The 25,627-nt window shown below is 38.4% G+C and overlaps 1 protein-coding gene across 1 annotated transcript in view; it reads left to right on the top strand.

Moving 5' to 3' along the window:
• Nucleotides 1-25,627, top strand: part of DNAH11 (dynein axonemal heavy chain 11) — a 355,283-nt gene that overhangs the window by 211,840 nt on the left and 117,816 nt on the right. The window contains exons 55-57 of the mRNA XM_063667481.1: nucleotides 6,816-6,977; nucleotides 15,041-15,274; nucleotides 20,260-20,406. Of these exons, the coding sequence (XP_063523551.1) occupies nucleotides 6,816-6,977; nucleotides 15,041-15,274; nucleotides 20,260-20,406 (543 nt within the window). The remainder of the gene's footprint in view (nucleotides 1-6,815; nucleotides 6,978-15,040; nucleotides 15,275-20,259; nucleotides 20,407-25,627) is intronic.

The raw sequence follows: 25,627 nt of genomic DNA, 5'->3' as shown, positions 1-25,627 counted from the left end.
ATTGTAAAAGAAAATTTTTACAGCAGAAATCCAGTGCTTAATCCCTTGAGTAAGAACATCATTGTATGTTGAATAGCCTTTGCATTTTGGAAAGCATGTCGTGCTTTTCTCATTTTGCTAGCATTCAGCTGTGGGGTTTGCTGGTAGAGTCTGAGGCCTGTTCTTGCAATGGTGCATGTGTATAGAGTTATCCCATTGTGTCAGCAGAAACACCATCTACTCTAACAGAGCAGCGCTGATCAGAAGCAAGAAACTTGGCATGACACAATTCAAATACAGGCCTATCCAGAAGAAAGAAAAATAGGCATCTGATTTTCTTAAAAAACAAAACAAAACTTATACGTTGTTATGGGGCTAGAGACTGGCTTGGAACGCAGTCTGTGACCAGTGCAGGCCCTGGTGACAAGCACAGCAGCTGAGACAAGGGCTCTGCTTCCTGTCTTCCCCCTTAGGAATAGGTTTGCTCTTTGCTATCTATTGGGATTCCACACACAATTTTCTTTGTGAATAGGAGAGTTTTGTTCAGAAAAAGAAAGAAAAATTAACTAAAACTCCCTGATGTCAAACATTACCTCTAGCAAAAATCTGTAATGTCCAATATTTACACAAGTCAAAGGTTATGGGAATGAGTTCATTGTGTGCTATCTAAAAGGGATATAAATAAGAAAATGTATTCAGTGTGCACATGTTGAAGCTATTGAATGTTTTAAAAACAAATTGAAATTGAAAGGTAATTAGATGGGGGGGTAATACAGGAAGATATGAGGACAATGATAAAGTGACACTGAAGCAGTCAAACCTGGGAAGGTTTTCTGCACTAAACCTCCATTCCTGCGAGGGTTTCCTCAGATTTAGACTTGATTATTCTTGAAAAATACTGAGGCTTTTGAGGATAAATGCAAACGTAAGTGATGGATGGAAGCTTCTGAAGTAAATATGTAGGAGGGTTACTACCATCTGAGAATAAACTATATCAACTGGAAAAAAAATACAGAGTGACTGTAGCAATTCACATTTTCATTACCAGATGAAATGGACTGAGCCCTGTTAGTGATATACAAGTAAATATGTACTTATGATGAGATCTTATCTAAAAGAAATGAAAACATATTACAAAGCACGGGGAAAAGTGGATTCCTGCAAATGAGTCACAACAGCTGTGTGGGCAAAAGAAAAAAAGAATACAAAATTCTACGGTATGAATTCCAAAAGCAAGTTCCTGACATCCCAATATGAGAGATGCAGGAAGTACATAGATGGTGATTTCAGGGTTTGCTTTTTACTTGTGAGAATTTGAGAAAAGAACACAGCTGCCTGAGGCATTTTTAACTTTATTTTTTCACTGACTTTCTAATCCCACTGTTGGAAACTAACTTAAGCCAATTTCCTCACTTGAAATTGTCAAGAACTTTTTGGTGGGGGTGGGAGGAGAAGGGAGGGTATAGTTCAGTGAATTTAGGTACTTCAAGGTACATGACATCTGTTGAGTGAGGGAGAGGGCTTTTTCCCCAAATGTCCCAACTCAAGGTATGTTTCCAAGAAAGGATGTCTCAGACTGAAGCCTCTTACAGAGAGCTGATTGGTGATAATAAGGAGACCCACGCACCAAGCCTTACAACCGGCTCTATAAATGAGCTTAGTGTAATCCCAGCTCTGTTCTTTTGGGGACCTGACTTGCCCATCCTTGGAAGGTTTCTTTGGGGCAGATGTGGCAATATTTCCATGGAAGGATTCAGCTGACCTTGTAATCACATCAAAAGACTAGACTCTTAATAAGCAGTTTACCACAGGACTGGTCAAGTTCCAAAATCCCAAGGGCCACTGCCCAAAATATAATTATTGAGATACTTTGATACTTAGATTTTTAAATTTTGTTCATACATTGGCAGAGCTATGCACACATTTTTGATGGGGAGGTTTTGCTTCATATATCTTGAACACTACTTATTTCATCAGTGAAAAATCATGTCTACCATCCATGATGCTGCCTAACCAACCATTTATGTTAATGAGAGAAGTAGTTGGCTAAGAGCTTCTGGTAGCTGGATCTGCAGTGTGGGCTTCCATTAGAGTCTATGAAATGCTGGTTAGCCACCTTCCCACCAGTCTGTGTAGCCCTTATTGGTGTATTCCAGGTATTAACCAACAGCCCCTAAGGTGTAAAATAAAATGACTATTCACATGCATATTATACTAGTAGTTCAATTATAGACAATATAACACCCTTTTAAAATTATTTATTTTGTTTTTATTTCTTACAAGCCCTTTGCTGTATTACGCTTTCATTAAATTATGAGAAATATAATGGGAAAATTATTTGGAATGATTTTTCCTTCGCAGTAATGTTCCTTGTGACAACTGGGGTTTACTTCAGGTTATCTGTAAAGTTGTGTAAACTATCTTAGAAAAGAGCAGAATAACCAACCGTTTCCAGACATTAGCATGGGTTTCTGGAAAAATCTCACATGACACCACTACCAAGGAAAGCTGGATGGCAGGAGAAATTTTATGCTCAATTTTTAGCAAAACTAGAAATTATTGAGCAATGAATTGGGTCAATAACTGCGCTTTCAAGGCTAGCGTGACACTCTCCTTTCCCTTCAAAAGAATTACTAATGAACAAGTATATTTCTATAATTTAATTCCCAGAGTGTAGTTTAGCTGATAGAATTTAGATTACATATAATTATTTATTTAAAATTCTTCAAAGTTTTCATCTTACTCTGTGTGTAGAGACCTAGATTCTATGCATATTTAACAAACTGCAGAAACATTGAAAAAGTCTATGTTTCATTTAAGTATTCCTGTAGACAATTTAAAACTATTAGGCTATCACTGTGGGTGTCAGAATCACCTGAGAGTGTTTGCTGAAAGCACACATTGCTGAGTCCCACCCCCAGAGTTTCTGATTATGTCTGAAGTTGGTCCAAAGATTTGCATTTCTAACCAGCTCCTGGACAGTTCTTCGACAACAACTGGTCTCCATGCCACCCTCCCAGGCCCACTCACAACATGAAATTTTACATAGTGTTGTGAGGATCCTTATTTAAGCAATAATACATAACATGGGAGAAAATATCTTCAATCATAAAATTGTAGAAGAGCGATGGTTCTCTAAGTGACCATTCGATATTATTTTTCAATAAATAATTAGTCCATTCTCACACTGCTATAAAGAAATGCCCGAGACTGGATAATTTATAAAGGAAAGAGGTTTAATTGACTCACAGTTCCATATGGCTGGGGAGGCCTCAGGAAACTTATAATCATGGCAGAAGGGGAAGCAAGTACCTTCTTCAGATGGCCGCATCTGAAGTGCATGCAGGGGAAATGCCAGATGCTTATAAAACCATCATATCTCATGAGAACTCCCTATCATGAGAACAGCATGGGGGAAACCACCCCCATGCTCCAGTCGCCTCCCACCTGGTCCCTCCCTCGACACATGAGGATTATGGGGATTTCAACTCAAAATGAGATTTGGGTATGGACACAGAGGCAAACCATACCAATAATGAGGCCTTATCACTCAAGTAACTCAGGGAAAGCATTTTTGCCTGAGGTTGAACAAATATGGTTCAGATACGGTATTTTCTAACACATTCCTAAGATCGGATACTATGCCAGTTACAAGTGTGGAAATAAGTGTAGAAGTGTTGGAAATATTTGGGATCTTGTCAAATAAAGGATGCTTTTTTTCCTCTGCCTTTGCTAACATTATGTGTAAATGACATTTCTAAAATTGGCACAAATGACACATGAGTTGGGTGTGGGAAACCAACTTCTTGGGAAGAAAGGAGAAATATTCAAGTATGGGGGAAAGCTGATAAGAAACCTAAGAATTGAAATATAAGTAAAAACTATGCATTTTAACTAAGGCTTGTTAAGTTAGCACATGAAATATTACAGCAATTATTTCGTTTGTAACTAGAATTTTACATAATGAAAAAATGATTACTCAGCTTTTGCAACATTAAAAAATGTTAAACCACATGCAAAAAAATGAAATTGGACCTTGTCTTACAACCTATGGAAGAATCAACTCAAAATAAATTAAAGACTTAAATATAGGGGAAATCTTCAGAAGATTCATCTTGGCAATGATTTCTTTGACATGACACCAAGAGCCCAGGAAACAAAAGCAAAAACAGACAAGTGTACTACATCAAACTAAAAAGCTTCTATACAGCAAAGGAAATGATCAACAGAATAAAGGCAACCTATATGAAATGGGAGAAAATATTTGCCAACTGTATATTTGATAAGGAATTAATTAATTAATTAATTCAAGTTTAAAAATCTGATTTTAAAATGGGCAAAGGACTTAAGTAGACATTTCTCTAAAGAAGAGATACAAGGCCAGGTGCGGTGGCTCACGCCTGTAATCCCAGCACTTTGGGATGCTGAGACAGGTGGATCACGAGGTCAGGAGTTTGAGACCAGCCTGGCCAACATAGTAAAACCCTGTCTCTACTAAAAATACAAAAGTTAGCCTGGCGTGGTGGCAAGTGGCTGTAGTCCCAGCTGCTAGGAGGCTGAGGCAGGAGAATCACTTGAACCCAGGAGGCGGAGGTTGCAGTGAGCCGAGATTGTGCCACTGCACTCCAGCCCGGGCAACAGAGCGAGACTCTGTCTCAGAAAAAAAAAAAAAAAAAACTTACAAATGTCCAACAGGTATAGGAAAAGATACACAACATCACTAATCAGCGAAATGCAAATCAAAACCACAATGAAGCATCACCTCACATAGGTTAGGATAGTCATTATTTAAAAAAACAAAAGCAGAAAATAAGTGTTGGTGAAGCTGTGGAGAAATTGGAACCCTTGTACACTATTGGTGGGAATGGAAAATGCTGCAGCTACTATGGAAAACAGTATGATGGTTCCTCAAAAAATTGAAAACAGAATTGCCATAAGATCCAGCAATCCCTCTTCTAGGTATATAGCCAAGGACATTGAAACCAGGATCTTGAAGAGATATCTACACTTTGATGTTCACTGCAGCGTTATTCACGATAGCTGAGACATGCAAGCAACTAAAATGTCCATCAACAGGCAACTAGATAATGTGCTATATATACATATATATACACATATATATACATATATACACACACATATATATACATATATATACACATATATACATATATACACATATATACATATATACACATATATACATATATACACATATATATACATAGATATACACATATATACATATATATATACACAAAATGGAATATTTTCATCTATAAAACAAAATCCTGTCATATGTCAACATGGATGAACCTTGAGGACATCATGCTAAGTGAAATAAGCCAGTCACAGAAGGACAGTTACTGTATGATTCTGCTTATGTGCAGTATTGAGAGGAGTCAAACTCCTAGAAACAGAAAGTAGAATGGTGGTTACCAGGAGCTGGAGGGAGGGGAAATAGAGAGTTTCCATTCAATGGATGTAGAGTTTCAGTAATGCAAGGTGCAAAAGTTCTAGAGATCTGCTGCACAACGCTGGACTTATAGTTAACAATACTGTACCGTACACTTAAAAATATAAGAGGGTAGATCTCATGTTTTTTGACACAATAAAAGAAAACATTTTGATCTTAATATTTATATAGCTTGAATTGTTGAATACACATGACATATAAAATAAACTTAATAAAACACTTGTTAAATAAGATATGGGTTCACTTACGCTGGAATTTTTTATGACATGGATTTTTTAAATGCTATAGGTAAAAAAAAATCACATCCTTTGAAAAATGATTTCATCAATTGCCTGATCTCAAAGTGTTAGAGACTTAGAGGCAGCCACCAAGCTTGATATCATCAGGTCTGAGCCATTTCTAGAGAAGAGGAAACCAAGATTCTCCCTCTCAGACCTTACCCTGGTTGACAGTTCTCTTCCCAGTGTCCTCACGTATGCAGGAACTTGAGAATAAAAGCAGAGAAGGAAGGGATGCTCACTGAACACCTCTTTTGTTTTAGCACTTTATACAGGGTGTCTCTGGTGAACCCTCTGAAGCACACAGGAGCTGACCAGGTGCTCCTCTCACTGAGTTTCTGTGACCCACTGTCATAGCCACCCTCAGGACTCCTGACAGAATCCCTTGTGTCCCTAAAAGAAGTATGGAAGTACGTTTAGATTTAAATTAACTTTTAAATCATTACATAGCTACCCAAAACTTTAGATTTACAGCAGAAACTTAAAAAATTCTCAGCAGGAGAATGTTTAAACTGATTTTTTTTCTTAAAGACCAGGGTGATAGTATAAACAGAATTTTTAATTCCTTTAAAAATCTGAAGTGGGAGCTCAAGTAGATGTATTTCATTTTAAATGGAAACACAAACATTAAAGATTATAAGACATTGTTTTTAAAGTGTATTATGCAGCTTTATGGAATCTGATGAATTACAAAATGGAAGAAACAGAAGATGAAAACATTGATATTATTGTATCATGGTGATTTCTTTTTAATTTTTATTTGTTATTATAATGTTACTTGTGTAATGTAAATGAATAAAATTTTCCCCTATTAATGATAACCAAAAATGTTTAAGCAAGGAGAGACAAGTTTTAAGGAAAGCACACAGCAGTGTTTCTGTGTGTCCAGTGGAGCAGCCTCTTTAGACAGGTTTATACTTTGATTAGCAAGGAGGTTAATGTTGCTGTCCACTCTCTAGGGCTTTAGGGTAGTTTAATGTCACGGTTGGCTGCAGTCCTTTCTCTCATTGCCTAAGATTGCAATGTAATTCTCTGCTCATTCATCACCTGCCTGTTTCTGCCTTGCCCCCATGTCTCCACAGATCATTTTGTGTTTCTCTCCAGTTGGTCACACGCTGAGAGTTAGAGCTCGGAAGTTCCCAGCCATAGTTAACTGCACGGCTATTGACTGGTTTCATGCGTGGCCGCAGGAGGCTCTGGTCTCCGTCAGCAGGAGGTTCATTGAGGAAACCAAGGGAATTGAGGTATGCCGTGTCAGCCTGCGTCTCACACACACACACACACACACACACACACACACACACTGAAAATCCTCAGTAGATAAGTACTTTCCACAGTACATCTCCTATCAGAAAGCTATCCTAATTTGTTTAAGATGCTAAACTTATCTGTTAGTTTACATTCTAAGGAATATGATGGCTGACCTTTTTTCCGCCATACTTATTGAGGAGGATGTGCACACGTGCGTGAACACGGGCACGCACACAGCACTTGAGTATGTTCTCACTCATGCACTGACTCACTGGAAGCCCAGGATCATTACTTCCTTGAATCACAATGGGGCTTACTGATTATAAATCCTTTAAGTCCAAACTAAAAGCCCAAACAGAAATGTGGTCACTGTAGCCATGCACTGCTTGCTTCTTAACCAAGTAATGTAGTGAATTGTGATTATTCTCCTAGTAGCAATAGTTGAAAAATCAGCCCCCATTTCCCATAACCACTAAGTCAAATAATATATCTACTTACTGTTTTACAGATTTATGGGTTATATTTGTCATTTCTTCATGATGACAAATTTAAAATTTAAAATCAAATTTAAAATCCCATGGCATTTTAAAATGGTTGTAGAAAACAAAACAACAAAAGCTTCAAGCATTCAGATTCAAAGGGAAAAAGGATGTAGATATAAGGTTATCATTTAGATTTCCTGGAGATGAAGTTTTATTCATATCTAGTGCCTTTCTGATTACATAGCTTGGAAAAGTGATTGTGGACATTTCCCAGGGAGCTTTGCTTCTCATTCCATTGAGTGATAAGGTGAAAGGTTCCTAGAATAGGTCAGACACTGAAAGTGGCTCTCAGAGGCAAACACAGAACTGGAGATATGTAAGGAATGATGTCTGTTTCTAGTTGAAAGATTATCATGAAGAGGTACAACCCATTGTAGCCCCACCCTTACTCCAAAAGGCATAACTGCCACCTTTCCAAAGCAATCCTTTTACATTTTGTTGTATATTGTATCATTCAGCGGCCATATGGTTAAAAATCTGGTCATGTTTACATATTTAATTGTTTATATGCAGCTAGCTTTATTGTTCATAATATCATTTTCCTTTGCTTCTACAAAAAAAAAAAAGCAGCTATAGAGGTAAGTACATATGCAAGTATTCACCAATACCTACAGAATTTTGTGGAGGGAGACCTCTTCTCCTTTAGTCTTTTCCTGAAATGTTTATTAATCTAATTATTTGGTGCTGGATTGCTAGGGAAGAGCTGTCAAGCAACGTCTAACTTGGAAGATATATATATGGTAGAGGCTTTAGGATATTCAACTACCTCCCCTCTCCTTCTGTCCCCTACACTTAAAACATTTCCACAAATAAATGAAAATAAGAAATGATCTCTTCTAAAGTCTGCCAGGAACATTTTGTACTCTAACATCTGGAAAATCATTAAATATGACAAATAATTGTCATAAATATTAACACAAATTTCGTATGCGATTGCCAGGTCTGTTGCATTTCTGGAATTTTCTAGGGCATCATTTTATCTTGTGATAGTTACAAGAAGGGTTCAAAAATGCTGCTTTATTAAAGGGAGAGAGTCAGTATGTATCTTCTGATAGCAAAGTTGTGTTTCAACAGGCTGGTTTGGTAAGGAAGAGAAAGGGGCCAGAGCACTTTGTTTCCGCATGTTACTTTCTCAAATGGTAGGAAATTAGAGCTAGTAGCATGGTTTAAGTTGGCATTTGGCACAGTGCTTTTTACAGTTCCTTCCCTTTGCTGCTCTGTGCAGGCTTTTTCCTGTCCAGGTGGGTGCCGCTTTGAAAACAGCTAAAGGAGCTTTGATATGCCGGTGACCGTTGACATCTGCTGGATGAGGCAGGACTTGCATCATGTTAAGTCCAGAGGGCTCCAGTCAGGTGCTAAGCTGGGTCTGATGGTGTCATAACGCCTCCTATAGGATGCTGAGCGCCAAATAGGAATTTTAAAAACACTTTACCATTTCTGTTGAACTGAATTGTGCCTCAAAACAAATTAGTCAGATGATTTCATTTCAGTGCAAGGTGCTTATTTAACTTTCCCACCTTCCTAATTTGTTGCGCAGGAGCAATAATTATAATTCAGAGTACAATGTGTCCATGGTCTTCTAAAAACGTGTGGTGTCTTTTCTGTAGAGGTCAAAAACAGCTTTTAAGTTTTTTGAATGAGCACTAATTTGATCACTTTCTTAGTTTTAATTTCCTTTTTTAAGACTGAAAGTTATCAGCATAATTTAGGCACTTCTTAATTATTGACCTCATTTGCTGAGTGTAAGGTACTTACACAAGGTGACCCCCTTTGGCCACAGAGAAAGGATTCGTTAAAGGCAAGCAGTTTTGTGTGTGTTGACATGTAATTTTCTATCACTACACACTCAGCACCCAGGGATACAGGTTGACTGCATCTAAATAAATGTGCTATTTTTCTGTTACCTAATATTGAACTAAATGACAGCTGACAAATAATGACCAAAACAGTTTGACACTTAAGTATTTATCTGAAGACTTTGTGTCAACACACATTACCTCTCCAAGGAGATTTTGAAATGGAGATGGGAGGAGGTGTGTAAGGAGGGAGAGAAGGAAAAGCCATCTGGTTAACCTGGGAACAGTGTTGGAAAGGCTGTGAGAAGCTCATTGGAGAGAGAACTGGGTGAAGACCTTAGTGATTAGTACATGGGTTCTACAACGAAAAATCAAGAGAAGCTGCGGTGTTGAAAAACAAGTGATGTTTTTGCTTTTCAAGGTAAAATGAATCATAGACATCTTTGAAAGCAGAGCCAGATGAAAGGAGAAGTTACTGAATGGAAATGAAACAGTGAGCTGTCTGGTGAAGGAGTGAGATGTTTGTTGGATGGTGTAGAGTAGATCTGAGCACGGTGAAAGAGGTCATCTTTTGGGGCATGCTGACCAACCGATGAGTTAAAATCCTCTGTCCTTATGTGGTGCCACTTAAAAGTAATGACACAAACTCCGTATCATCAGCTTTTTCAGGGAAAAGCAGTTATTCCCCATGCAACCACCTCTTCAATTGTTGCAGTTTGGTAGCTTGTGAAGGACATATTTTACTACTGTTTTCCACAACTGATGGTGAGAAAGTCTACTCTAAGAGGAAAGTTATTTTACTGCTATATTTAAAGACTTGTTTCCCCAATGGTCTGTAAATTCATTTTTAAAATGGCATGCCAAACACAAAGGATATAAAACAACATTTTGTCAGTGATAGCTATCTTAGCAGAGTTTCTATGATATTAATGACTTTAAGCATAGTTCTTTATTTGAAATATATATTAGGATTATTCAATATGAATAAAAAGTAGAAAGATAACCTTATGCAATAGAAATTGTGTGAATTTGAGGAAAATAATCCTCTTTCTAAGGAATATTGAAGCCATTTAAAAATATTCAGACAAAAATAAATGCAACCAAATTTATCTTGATTCTGCTTAAATCTTATACGGGCTTAAGCATATCTTCAGATGTCTGAGGAAAGACCCAAGTAGTTGTAAACATCCTTCCCCATTCTTCAAGCCTCGACCATATAAGTAGGGTCCAGACTTTGTAGCTGCCTGGGAATCTGGACATGAATATTCAGCTGAAGGTGTAATTGACTTAAATGGAGCTGTCCCTATAAGTTTGTAGTTTTGTGGCTTTTCTCTAGGTGCCGGCCTCACCAGAAGCAGCCACACCATTCACACCATCTCCTGTTTTGTCCTCTTGCTATAAAAGAGGTAGCTGGATTTCTTTTTTATTCTTTGTTTTCTTTTTTTTCTTTTTTTGAGACAGAGTCTCACTCTGTCACCCAGGCTGGAGTGCAGTGGCGTGATCTCGACTCACTGCAACTTCCGCCTCTCGGGTTCAAGTGAGTCTCCTGCCTCAGCCTCCTGAGTAGCTGGGACCACAGGTGCACACCACCACGCCCTGCTAATTTTTGTATTTTTAGTAGAGACAGGGTTTCGCCATGTTGCCCAGGCTGGTCTCAAACTCTTGACCTCAGGTGATCTGCCTGCCTCTGCCTCCCAAAGTGCTGGATTACAGGCATGAGCCACTGCTCCCGGCCTGGATTTCATTTTTCCTCCACTCCTTCTGAGTCTTCAATTGCTTCTTTGTTTTAACTTGCTGGCAGAGAACCATTAAAGGTACCTTTTTCAATGACTGCAAACTCATCTAGGAAATTGTTGGCTTCTGCTGGACTTTGTCTTGCCTCTGACCAGTAGTTGAGCTCCAGAATTAAAGGCAAGATACAAAAAGCATAAGCAAATAACAAAATAATGCACTCACCAGATAACTCAAAACAAAAAACCAGCATACTATTTAGAAAACTGTACTTGGTGCTACATTTAACACTTGTTGCTACCCTGTGTAATAGTAGTAATCTTACTGCAACTGCTGTTGGTGCTACTGCTACCACAGTAGCAGAACTGATACAGGTTGAGTATCCCTTATCCAAAATACTTGGGACCAGAAATATTTTGGGTTTCAGATTTTTTTTTTTTGATTTTGGAATATTTGCATTTACATAATGAGATATCATGGGGATGGGACCCAGATCTAAACACAAAATTCATTTTTGTTTTATATACTCCTTGTGCACATAGTCCAAAGGTAATTTTATATAAGATTTTGAATAATTTTGTGCATGAAACAAAGTTTTGACTGTGACCCATTACACGAGGTCATATGTGGAATTTTCCACCTGTGGTGTTAAATTGACACTCAAAAAGTTTTGGCTTTTGGAGCGTTTCAGATTTTCAATTTTCAGATTAGGGATGCTCAACCAGTTCCTGCTGTGAATTTGCATTGCTTACCACCTCTCATCACCAGCCTCATGAGAAGGGACCAGTAGTTTCCCCTGAGATGGAGGCCCAAGAGTAAATAATGCCACTGGTGAGGGGCACATCTGCAGTTTGACACCAGAGCCCATAGTCTTAAATCCTTCTTTTGACTATTGCACGAATGTTTGACTATTGGGAAAGACGTAAAAGAAGAAACAGAATTTTTAAAGGAGCAATTTTGTGGGCAGGGAGAAGTACAGGAGGGTATGCAGTATCTTACCAGATTTTTCAGAACTGGAAATCTAGCCCAGGTCCTAGGATTCAAACCCTGTGTCCCTGGCTCCCTCCAGAATCTTCTTCTCAGAGCAAAACAGCACTATGAAGAGCTTAGGATAAGTGTTAAAATGCAACACTGCTCATTTTATGCATTAGTAAGTTTTCTTTCTTTAATAAGCCACCATACAACCACAAATATCTTATTAATATATTCTTTTACCAGCCCTAAAAGGAGCAAAAAGATCAAATAGATTGTATAGCACATCAGTTTGACATATTTAAAAATTAACACAGAAATAATTTCTGAGAAAAGTATTCAAGACTTGCTGTAGGTATATGGCATTTAATGTGACAAAATTGTCCCAAGTTAAACTTCAAAAAGAGAGAAAATAGATTCTTTCACCTGTCCCTTTCTCTTTTGCCCTTCCTCCCTCCCTCCCTCCCTCCCTTGAATACAGCGCTCTTGAAAGCCCAAATTTAGTATTACAGACCAATGTAGTCATCTTTGCTGGTCTTGGGAAGGTATAAAATCCTAAATTGATTTAGTGCTGACCTCTGGGTATTGGTTTATATTCAACTCTGCTGTTTGTCATTTTCAAGAGGAATATACTGGGCACTTGCTTGAAGTAAGTGCCAGGTGGCTGGAGTACTTGGTGTGGCAGAGACTACTACTGCCCAAGAACTGTCACACCAAATAGGAGATATCTGTTTATGTTTTTGTGTTTACAGTGAGCCAACTGAGAGAGTAGAAATTAAACACGTTTTCTTAATGTGAGGGAAAGCAGTTTCATCTTTGCATTTGATTATGCGTTGGAGATAGCATCGTTTTCCAGAGCATCTTAGTGGGGAAACGTTGAGTTTATAACCATTTGATACTGGCACTCTGCTTATTTTTATATTTGCCATCATCATGATTAGCTGCTAAATGACTATAAATGGTTATCAACTGGTTTTTATTAAGAGGCCAAATCTAGCAGGAATGATATTCTCCCCTCACGTCTCTCAAAGTGAAAAATACAGCATTGCGTAGCCCTCGCTGCAGCAGCACCAGCAGCAACTCCTCTCAATTCTCCCCCAACGCCCCCCACACACAAAAAAAAAAACTGGAGATAAATGAATGGCAGAATAAATAATTTATGCTAATGAAATTACTGCAATTAGTAGTTCTACAATGACCCTTTTAAAAGCCACAGCTGTTAATGTCAGGAAGTGCTGTCACTACTGACCTTATCATAAGAGAAAGTGACAAATTGAGAATGCAGGGAAGACCAGTCATCAAAGAGGTCTGTTCTGGAACGATTAGAGTTTTCTGAAAAACAGTGTGAATTACAACCAGCTGCTCCCTGGCTCAGCGAGTCTCCCATGCTGTGCCATTTTGTTAAGCCTGATAACAATAGTTATTTTGCCCCATTGAGACAAGTTGTCTCGGGCCACTTTCAGCTCTACCGGAAACCACTTCTTCCATCCCCGATTTACAAATGAAACTGTTGTTAAAGAGAGCTTTCAGCGCCTCCAAGGAGCCTCCTCATAAGGATCATGGTTGGGCAGAGGCCAGAGTGTTTTTTTTATTTTATTCTTTCTTTCTTTTTTTTTCCTTCCTGTAAGGAGGTTACACTTGGCTGAGGAATTATTTATCTATATTGTAGGAAGGTATGTGTGTACCTTTAGTTCCCATTAAAACAAGACAGGACAGGAGTAAATTCCTGCACATGTCTGTATTGAAGTCAAGCTCTTGTAAAAATAAAGTCTCCAAAGGATTATGATTTCTATGAAGTTTATATAAACTTCTTCATAAATTTTATTTTTCTGAGTCCACTGTTTGGAAATATATTTGTATCTGGGGTCCACTAGAAACCAAGAATATTCGGAATTTATATCACGTTATTTTTAACTTTTGTTTTAGTAATACATTATTTCAGTTACTAGTGAGATGGATTTTTAATATGCAGCACAGTGCAATATGGAGGTATTCTAAACCCACTCGGGAATTTGTCGTGATGTTGGAAAGTTGATTGTTTAAAGACATTGTTCAAGAGCAATTGTTTTTCACCAACAAGAATTGGCCTGTCTCTCTTCACACCTCTGCTTGTAATATTAATGGTGCAGGTTTGAAACGTTTAACTGCATCACTAGCCACTTGTGTGCAATTTTCCCAAAGATGTCTGAGCATTATTGACAGCACTTTGGTAAATTATGTGTGACTTTCCTAAGAGTTGGTGTAGCTCATTTAATTCATATTAATTGATTTTTAGGCTTCCCTTGATTAATTGAACCTGGTTCATCTTGTACAGAATGCAATAAATAATCATTAAAATGAGGGAGATGTGACTCCACAAATTAAAAAGTTAACTACTTCAGAAGTCATAGAGGACAAAATGGAAAGAATGTATAGTGGGGGGTCTTCCAGTAACTCATTGAAGGAGAGTTGCTCTTTTTGTGGGTTTTTTTCCCCAAATATGAATGGAAATGATCACGATATTTTTCTCCCAGCAGCAGTGACATTTATACCCTACTATCCAGTTTGTTTTTACATGAGTTCTCTTAAAACTGAGTTTCTAAGTTTTGGCTTTTTTTTTTTTTTTCAGTGACTTTGCAGGGTTATTGCTTCTCTTTGTCTAAAGCTTAGTTTGAAAGCAATGGCAGAAATATTTCTCAGGATATCGTGTCTGTTTCTTCACCTTCTCTTTCACACACTCGGTAGATAAAAATCAAGTTGTGAAGATCTGTGTATGTTGGCTTTTGCATTTGGTATGTGGAGCACATAAAAACCCTTTGTCCTACTTGGCAAGAAGAAGGTTACTCAAGCTGAATGCTTTTTTGTAATCTCCCAAATCCTGTGGATAGCGCTTAAAGATTAAATAAGTTTTTGTAGGTTATACTGTCATTTTTTTTCTGACTTTTAGAAAAAAAAATGATCATTTTCTTGATTTTTTTTAAGTTGTATTTTTAACTTGAGAGGATTTCACATGAACTGTAATGTTTATGTTTTCAGCCACTGCACAAAGACTCCATTAGCCTTTTCATGGCACATGTTCACACCACTGTAAATGAAATGAGTACCAGATATTACCAGAATGAGAGAAGACACAACTATACTACCCCAAAGAGTTTTCTAGAACAAATATCACTGTTTAAGAACCTGTTGAAGAAGAAGCAAAATGAGGTATCCGAGAAAAAAGAACACCTGGTGAATGGCATCCAAAAGCTAAAAACCACAGCCTCTCAGGTATGACCAGGATGTGTTATTACTGAGTAACATTTATGCTGTTTTACACAAAAATATATTTCCTTCTGAAGCACTACTAAATCCATTTCTATAAGATGCCAGCTGGTGAAATTTACAGTTTCATGACACCAAGAACACACTGCTACTGCTTTCCAAAGCCTACAATGGGACTGGCCGACTCACAGCTGGATTAGGGCAAAACGTTCTCTTCCTGGCCTGACTCAGTGCAAGGTAGTGTGAGATATTGAAGGGAGCAGACACAGCGGATTGCCTCTCTTGTCTCTGACTTCTTCAGTGCATGGTATTTGTCGTCAAGGTTTTTATCATCCTAGGATGGACCAGTATCTTTTTTGGTCTCAGATTCTCAACCTCCAGTGAGGGCATCATTTTCTGGCTAATGACTGTGGTGAGATCCCAAGGTAGAGCTGTTTCTCCCTTAGTGACTGGTCTGCTCCTCTTAGCCACCAGCTCTCTTAGATAAAAGTGTCCAGTGGCATCTGTGTCCTCAGTCCTAAAGCCCCTGCCTCCCTCGAAGGTCGATGCCTCTAACTTGCAGGAGTAAATCGGGAGAGAATCAGCACAGGATGTTAATCATGTGTGGGTCTGTACACATATTATCATTATTTCGTTGTTAAAAAACAAAGGATTTCATGAAGTAGGTGTTACTACTATAGTTTTATATATGAGGCGTAAAGAGTTTAAGGCCAGAGAGCCAGTGAGGTTGGATTTTAGACCCAGGTCTGTGTTGCTCTGATGCCCGTGAGTTGTCCATAGCACTATGCTGCCTCTCTGTGGCTGGAAAGAAGAGATTGGAATGAGAAACTCTGAAGACTTTGAAGAGTAGCCCAGCCTTTCTCTGAGTCAGTCAGGACTTAGAGCTGGAGTGAGAAGAATTCTCACTAGTGATCACCTCAAGACTAGAAATACTGGTGGCCTTCTCAGAGTGATGTCATCAGGTCAGACTCTCATATGCTTTACAAGGATTGGGGCAGTGGTTTCCCCAAGTGGCTTGGGTAACCCATCTGTGGCTAGGCTAGAAATAAACTGAGACCCGAAGGAGGGAGCACCTTTTCACATGGGCACCTTTTCACTCTGAAGGGCTCTCTGGCCATGTCCTTCAGTCACTCGGGGCCAAAGCACCACTTGCCTCTTTCCCTCTTAGTTTTCTATACCAAGAATGACTCTGTGGCCAAACACTGTGATCTGTACTAATAGTGAGTAGATGGACCACAATTAGGAAAGAGAAACCAGGGTGAGTATGTTCCCAGGACGGCTGGGATCAAGTGATGTTAAGAATAGTTTCTAGGAAACCCACAAATAGCATATCCATATTTGTGCACCTTCTCCTTTCCTCTCAAAGAACGCCTGTCTAGGCCAGGCACAATGGCTCACACCTTTAATCCCAGCACTTTGGGAGGCTGAAGAGGGAGGATTGCTTGAGTCCAGGAGTTTGAGACCAGCCTGGACAACAAAATGAGACCCAATCTCTACAAAAAAATTTTTTAATGAGCTGAGCATGGTGGCGCACACCTGTAGACCCAGCCACTTGAAAGGCTGAGGCAGGAGGATCCCTTGAGCCCAAGAGTTTGAGGTTACAGTGTGCTGAGTGGGTCACTGAACTCCAACCTGAGCAACAGAGTGAGACCCTGTCTCAAAAAAAAAAAAAGTCTGTCTTTCCTGTTTCTTTTTATTCACACCTTATTTTACTTTATCTTTTGCCCCTCTCCATGTCAGTTTTCTTCTATCTGTCTATCCTCTTCTGTCTCATTTAAATCAAGACCCCTTTCCATAAGAAAGATTTTCCCTGGAGTCTTATTGTGCTAAATAAGATGAGGAAGGAGCTCTGTGTCACAATGCATTTATATCCCTTTGAATGCCATCCCAAACTGAACCTGTTGACTTTGCCCACTATCAGGAAATGATAGTGTTGTCACCCAAACTGAGCTTTCAATACTGTGGGGGCATCCTTAGCAAAGAAATAAGTGCTTCTGCCATACTTAAAGGTTGTGAGCTAAAAGCAAGTGGGGTACCATCCTGGACCATTCCAGTGGTGGCAGCATCTCAGCCATAGGAAAAAAGAAGAGGAGAGAGACTGTGATTTCTTAATAGTCACCTCAGTTACATATTGATGAGTCAGGGGGATGGGCGAGGAGAAAGAGACGGGAGGGCCAATTCACTATGTCTGCCAAGTCCAGGGCTGCTTGGGTCTCTTTACTCCCCCTTAGCTGAGAACCACAGGCAGAAAGTCTGTAAAGACACAAGACATCTTGATTGACACATGAAGTCTTGATGGAAAGACTGACGGTGATTTCTTTTCATTAGGTATTTGTGCATGGAATGCTCTTAATATCAAAAAAGTGGTTGGAATATTCAATAGCTACATGGCAGTTTTAGAAATAAGTGGGTTATAAAAAGGAAGGTTGGTTTCCTATTTGGAGAATTGGAGAGCCATATAGCGTAAGATCAGGTTGTATGGTGAGCATAATGCCTGTATATTGGGGCATGTATCCTCTAAGGGTCTGCCTTAAGGAATGCCATGTCATTTGAAAACATTAGCAGTGTTCATTCTTTACAGTAAAGCTATAAGCCCCTTTTACAGCCAAATAACCTCTCTCTAGATGTCAGCTTAGGTCATCACAGATAGTCCTAGTGACCTTTCTTTATAGAGAAAGCCTTGCTTCCACGGCTTCAGTCACTGAATATTTCAGAGCTAACAGCTTCCTTAGAAACTGAAATTAGGGCTTGAAATAACACAATTTTGTCCTAGTCTCTTGGGTGATTCTTTTTGCTTTATTTCTATTTTGAGATGATAATAGATTCAGAAGAAATTACAAAACATAGTACAGACAGGTCCCTGTCACATCTTATAGGTTCAGTGGTAGCATCCTGCATAACTAGTACAATGCCAGAACCAGGAAAGTGGCATTGGTACAATCCACAGACCTTATTCAGATTTCCAGTTTTACTTGTATGTATGTGTGTGCATGCATGTGTGTATGTGTGTGTGTTTACTTTTATGTAGTTTTATCACATGTAGGTCTGGGTACTCACTAACACAGTCAAGAAACAGAAAACTTCCATCTACAGAAAGATCCCATGTTGCCATTTTACGTTACCCCCCACTTCTTCCCCACCTCCTGAATCCAGTTCCTGGCCATCACTAATCTATTCTCCATGTCTATAATTTTGTCATTTCAAAAATGCTATACAAATATGTAACCTTTGGTTATTGGTTTTCTTCATTCAGCATAATTCCCCTGAGATCCAACCAAGGTATTTGGTGTATCCATAATTTGTTCTTTTTTATTGTTGAGCAGTATTCCACAGAATGAAGGTAGCACAATTTAACCATTCAACCACTGAAGGGCATCTGGGTTATTTCTGGGTTTTGGCTATTATAAATAAAGCTGTTATGAATACTCATGTACAGGTTTTTTTTGTAGGCATAAATCCACAAATGACCAAAAATGAAATTACTGAATTGTGTGGTACTTGCATGTTTACATTTATAGAAAACAGGCAAATTCTTTCCAGAATGGGTGTGACATTATACATTACTACCAGCAGTGTATGAGAGAGCCAGTTTCTCAGCTTCCTTGCAATAATTTGGTGGCATCTCTAATTTTTATTTTAACCATTCTAATAGGCGTGTAGTGATATGGTGGTTTTACCTGAATTTTCCTGATGGATGATTCTTTTGACTGTGGCCTAACCTAATACTAGTTTCATATGGCTAAAAAGAACTGAGAAGCATGTCACTATGCAAAGTTACACTGAATTTATAGAGGCTGAAAAATCAGCCATAGCTTAATCTATAATAGTACAAGTAGCAGCCATAGTAGTAATCATGCTTTTTAGATAGAGTGTAAATATACTGCGTTGGGTGGAAACTGCAAGATTACTTGCATATAGTAATGGGACGTCGTTCCACAAGATGAAACCACTGAAATGTCTTTAGCAATTGAGTTAAAATAAATGTAAATGGTTATGATTGTTCTTTGCTGCTATGATTTTTTAATGGTAATATTTATACTTTTGGAAAAGAAGTGCAATGCAGAGATAATTATTGTGATGTATAAAGCTGCTTTCAGATATTTCTGAGAACTGAGTCATGTTTTTTTTCTCTAGTACCTCACTTCTGCTTTTAGTTACATGACCCTCAAACTGAGGAACCTAGTAATGCCTTCTGAACCTAATGAAATTATAACTGAAAAAAATGGACAGTTCTTTTTAGCAGATGAATTTATGGATTCCTTGGAAGGCTAAGTTCTCCAAGAGCTGAGTAAGGTTATTTAGTGATGGACTGATGGGAGACATGTATGCCCCTGAAGCTCACTGAATTTTGGCCACAGCATACTAATACCCCAAACACACAGTTTGCTTTTCTTAGTAGGTATTAAGTTGAATATTGGGTTAGCTTCACCATCATAAATGAGGTGAAAAAAATCAAGAGGGCCATTTTCTGTTTGATGGAAAGAGGTGAGACCTATCCGTGGGCATTTTAATATGCAGCCAATTAATCTGCAGTCAGGCAAGGAGCATTCATGTCTTCAACTTACTGAAGCCTCCAGCAACCATCTGTTGGAGAGTGAGAGGCATAGTTCTTCCAGCTCATCACCAAGTATGTCTTCCCACGACCTCTGCTTCCTTGAGCCTGAGCTGCCTAGGACCTAAAAGCAGATGTGGGTGAAGGAGCATGTGGTCAGACAGAGGGAAGAGCAGCTTCCCTACTCAACCTGTTAGTACTGACAAAAATTATTTATATTTCCTGCAAAATTATTGGAAAATATTATTCTGTTTGTTCTCATATGGAGAAAAACAACGTGGCTGCATTTTTGCAAATCAGAAGACAGTGAAAATCAGGGTAGAGACAGATGCAAGATACAAATTGTTAGGGATCCCTGAATTCATTCCCAACAATAAGCTTTATCTGGGATTTGTTGTGAACAAGACCAGTGACGTAAGAATAATGACTTTTGTTTTAGGTGGGAGATCTAAAAGCCAGACTTGCCTCTCAGGAAGGCGAGTTGCAACTGAGAAATCACGATGCCGAAGCTCTGATCACAAAGATCGGCCTTCAGACGGAGAAAGTGAGCCGGGAAAAGACCATCGCTGATGCTGAGGAGCGAAAGGTCAGGCTAATTCCACCATTTAGAGTGCTGAGCTATATTTAGCACAAAATAAACCTTGGTAGGTGAACAATTTTGAACAACTTCATCTCCAGGGAGCATAAAGTCTAAAGAATTATTATAGTTACACATGTAACAGCATTTCACACCATGATTACCACTTGACCTTTCTTTACATTATGCATTTCCCCAACCTTTTAGCTCTTTTAATGATATGAAAGAACAATAAATACTGAGCTCATTCAAGCATATAATCGATGTGGATCTTGAACATCAGGCCTATTTGTAATACAGTAAAGGTCAGGAAGTCACCTCTGAGGTTTTTAAAGGTTTCCACTTTTTAGGCAAATTGAACAACTCAATTGTTAACAAAGCCCATTCCGTCACTTAGCAAGATGGTTTTCAAATTTTGCATTTTAATAATACAACTGGAGTTTATTATTAATCCTAAGCTAAATTTGTTCTTTTTGATTCGATGGAGGCCCTGGCATTCTGTATTATGTTTTATTGTTGGAAATAATTCCTTTTAAGATTATATAGATTCTGCTTTCTTTCTACTCAGGTTTCTAGCAATTCTGAAATAAATACAATGTCTTTTGTCATCTTCTTTTACCAAAACATCAGCTACAAATGGAAGACATAGTTCTGTACATCTGATTTCTCAAAAGAAATACCACAGTAAACAGAAAAATTTTAATACATATTTGTTTAAAAATTAAGTGTATATGTGTAAGGTAAAAAATTCTTATCTTAGACAAAAAAAGTATAATCAGGGCCTAATTAATAAAAAGTTATAAGTTGCTAACATTCTCACAGCCATTGAATCGGTAGTGATTATGCCATTTTTCTTGTATTTTATGTTACCTGAAAATATTTGAGATTTTCCAGTGGTGTTGCCATTCATATACAATTGAGTTGATTTTCTTTTTTTTTCCAATGCATATTGAGCATGTTTTCCTTGCACAACTAAAGACTTGAAAAGTATATTGAACATCAAAACTCTAAAAAGACAGTTTTAAGAAATAAGATTATGGCATTTAAAATTGAAGATAAGGCACATTTGGCATGCCCTATGTGATCAGCGGGCATATAATTCCTAATTTGGGTTGTAAATGTTTCTGTTGAGTTTCAGGTAAGTGGAGAATGTCCTGAAAAGTATATTATTGGGCTGAGCACAGTGGCCTGTAATCCCTGCACTTAGGGAGGCAGAGGCAGGAGGATAGCTTCAGCCCAGGAGTTCGAGACCTGCCTGGACAACATAATAAGACCCCATTCTCCATAAAAGAGGGGCAAAAAAGACAAAGTATATTATTCCATTGAGCAATTAGGTATCACATGATACAATCACCATTAGCTAATTCTACCCAGGGAATATTTTTCAGGCATTACACAAACATGTGATGTTCTAGCAGTTATTATATCATAACCTATCATCACAGATACTTTTTGGAAACTTTAAATATAAATACTCTAGAGATTTTTTTCTGCATTTTTACATTTGAATTCCTAAGGAAAAATTACCCTTATAAAAGGAGAAAGAAGTTTTAGCAAATTAGAACTCATCTGACAGGTTGTTTAGTGAAGTTCTTCAAACACAAAGAAGGGACATACTATTTTTTATGTTTAATCCATACCAAGACATAAAAATAAAACTTCTAAACATTTTCATTTTATCCGTGGAGCTTAATTTAATTATAAATAACAAATATTAACTGAACATCTATTTTATCACCAGGCAGTGTTGTAGACTATTAGGGATATTTGACAAGCAGGGTGCTCTCATGTAGATTCCATTGCAATGGAAAAGACCGACATGAGACAAGTAACACATTGAGAAGCTGGATATTTGGAGATAGGTGCTCTGATGAAAATCCAGTAGAGAGACATGATGGTGGGAAGGAACTATTGTAAATTGAGTATTCATGGAAGAAAGTTCTTTTGTAATTAAACTAGAAAGTATCTAGAAATTCATCAACACCTAAGTCCATGCTCTGGGTTCACATTTGTCATATGTTCAGCAATGTGCTAGATACTATGCTGTGCCATACTAAAGGGGGTGAATATGGACTGTTTCTGGTCCTATGAAATTGGGGTCTCAAGTCTTCAAACATGAGCAGTAATGTAAAAGTAATGCTGCATAGCTCACAAAGTACACAGCCACATTTAATATGACTAAATAAATGTTGGGGTTAGAGAATGTCTTGCCTTGAACCTTGACAGCCCATGTAGAGAAACAGGTTGAAATCATTGCTTCAAATCTATAAGGTAATCAAGGGTGATTCGAACCACTGGGCATTGCCAGCAGTGACTTCCAAGTCACACAAGGCATCATCAAGCCTGTGAAAATTAGTTCTTCTTCCACCTTTGTTTGGCTTCTCAGCTCCAAATTCTAAAATGCTGAGAATTCTCTCATTGCTTTCAAACTGTGTTCTCCCTTGAGTAGAGTGTAAACCTTCATGAGTAGAGAGGCACCTTCTAAATTGAAGCGCTAATATCGTCTCTTCAAAAGTTGAGCATCAATCTTGATTTGGAATTGCTATCAGTTTTTGTGTGTGTTTCTGTTCTGAATGTGGGTGGGACTGGGTTTTAGAGGATCATAAGGAAATTCTTATAATCTAAAGACAGATAAGTGCACTGTATCAGCTTACTAAGGCTGCCATGACAAAAATACCACATGGGATATTTTGGGAGATTGGGAGGTTTAAACAGTAGAAGTTTATTTTCTCCAAGTTCTGGAGGCTGGAAGTCCAAGATCAAAGTATTGGCAAGTTTGGTTTCTCCTTCTGTAACTTGCAGATGGCTGCCTTCTTGCTGTGTCATCACATGATTTTTCTCTGTGATTACTTCCGCTGATGTCTCTTGTGTGTGTCCAAACTTCTTACCCCAGTCAGTTTGGATTAGGGCTAACCCTAATGATCTCAGTTTAACCTGATCACCTTGTAAAGGCTCTGTCTCCAGATACAGTCACATGGTGAGCTTGGGTCTTCAACATATGAATTTTGGGTGGACACAATTTAGCCCATAACAAGCAGTTATTGGGACTTTGTTCTCTTTATTCTCTCCCTGTGATCACCACTAAATCTTAAGAACATCTGCAAGGGGCTGTTGACTAATGCAAGGCAGAGAATTTCTGGTCTACCCAAGGATGAAACTGTCTCCAAATTCCTGCTTTAACTTACAGTGGTAAGGGGAAAGCACACTCTCTAGGCACTCCATGCAACTCTTCTCCTGTTTTATAGGTTGAGCATTGCTGACCACTGCCTAGGAGCCATTGGGCAAAGGAAATTGTACACCAGCTTACCAGCTTACTGAGATATACAGAATTTTCACTCCTCTAGTATTGTTGTACCTTAGGGTAAAAGGTATTGAGAATGAGAAATAAGTTGACCAACCTGAGAATTTTCTTCATTTGTATGAGTGGGTTTTTATTTAATGTTCAAGATTGTTTTGTTTATAAAAATTACCCAAAGGAAAAATACTCCATTAATAGTAAAGGAGTCAGAAAAGAGTAGCAGCTCCTAGGCTGATAGAAATAGCACTTTAGCAAGGCGCAGTGGCCCCTGCCTGTAATCTCAGCACTTTGGGAGGCTGAAGCAGGTGGATAACTTGAGGTCAGGAGTTCAAGACCAGCCTGGCCAACATGATGAAGCCCCTTTACTAAAAATATAAAAAATCAGCCGGGTGTAGTGATGGTGCCTGTAATCCCAGCTACTTGGGAGGCTGAGGCAGGAGAGTTACTTGAATCCAGGAGGCGGAGGTTGCAGTGAGCCAAGATCATGCCACTGCACTCCAGCCTGGGTGACAGAATGAAACTGTCCCCCCCCACAAAAAAAAGAAAGAGCACTTAAAAGAAGTACTCTGTAAGGTTTTATCCAGTACCAAAAATCTATGATCCTGAGTCCAATTTAAAATGATTTTTTTAATGATGCCATTATAAATGGTAACAAACAGCATTTATAGATTCACTGTGTCCTTATGGAAAATAAATAAACCTGAGGTGATAACTCCTTCACTCACATAAACTCTTTTATCTGTAGCAATGTTGTGTAGCATACAGAAAATTGTTGTGGTCCATTCCTGGCAGCTTTTGACGGTTGTGGTTTTGGAGTAGTTCTCAGTAAGCAAGCAGGGTTTTCCTATTTACATTAATGATAGCTGTGTGTGTATTAGCAGGAGGCCACATATCTACCCTGAACCAATTATGTTCATAAAAGGTACAGTACACAGCAAAATAATGGTTAATCAGGAGAAGGGTAATTACTGATAATAAAGCTGTAGTAGACAACATAATTTGTTGTGAGCAGTGTTTAATTTTATGGTATAGTTAAACCTGTTCATTTCAAATACATCTGAAGAAATATACTTTTGTTCACACTTTATATTCCACAATCACCATCACCACGGGAACCGTCTCCCATGGTGGCTAGATCCTGGTGCCCCAGTGCCACAGCTTTGAAACTAAAATTTCTACTGAGGACTAAAACTTCACTCTTCCTGACCTTTCAGATTCTATAGGTATCTTAAGGAGAGAAGGATAAACCACTTCCCACCCCCGCCCTGTCTTCTCATTTTGGTTTGGTTCAAGTTTACCAGCATAACTTTCCTCTATATTATATATCCTGTCAGAAGGCTGATGCAGCACCCTCTGTGTCCTGGGAAGAGGTGCCACTGGATCCACAAGAGGAGAGTGGGTATCAATGTTATTGTTCCAATACCGAAGGCAGATGTGGGCTCTTGCATCTCTGGTTTCTTATCATATCTGTGGAGAAACCAGTAATTAGTCTTCACTAAAATTTTATTTATAATTAGGCATGCAATCCATGACCACAGAGTAGAATATCTTCTAGCCAGTTGATCAAAAGAGTTTCAAATCTGTTCTTTAGGAATAGCCAACATGGCTTCTAAGCAAAAGTTAGTAAAAATTAGAGAATCCTAGCAAGAACATTTTGTGGTCTAGGTTACTAAGCTAGCCCAGATGTTTGTTAATCCAGGACTCTCTGAAAAAGAAAACTGAAGAACAGAGAAATCGCTTAATCTTGCTTTTACTATTAGTGGTACCTTATAATTAAATTAGTCAAAGCTTTTCTTGGAGCACTTTGGAACTTGAATCCATTTATGTTGAGATTTGTTACTGTGTGTTTTTTACATTTACAAAACTTTGTATATATACTATGTCTAAAGGAAAATTAGTCTGTTTAACAAATTCCTCACCTGTTCAAAGTAC

Source organism: Pongo pygmaeus, chromosome 6, assembly GCF_028885625.2.
Source record: "Pongo pygmaeus isolate AG05252 chromosome 6, NHGRI_mPonPyg2-v2.0_pri, whole genome shotgun sequence".
Taxonomy (NCBI): domain Eukaryota; kingdom Metazoa; phylum Chordata; class Mammalia; order Primates; family Hominidae; genus Pongo; species Pongo pygmaeus.
The sequence above is the reverse complement of the archived record's forward strand: the minus strand, read 5'-3'. Positions and strand labels throughout refer to the sequence as shown.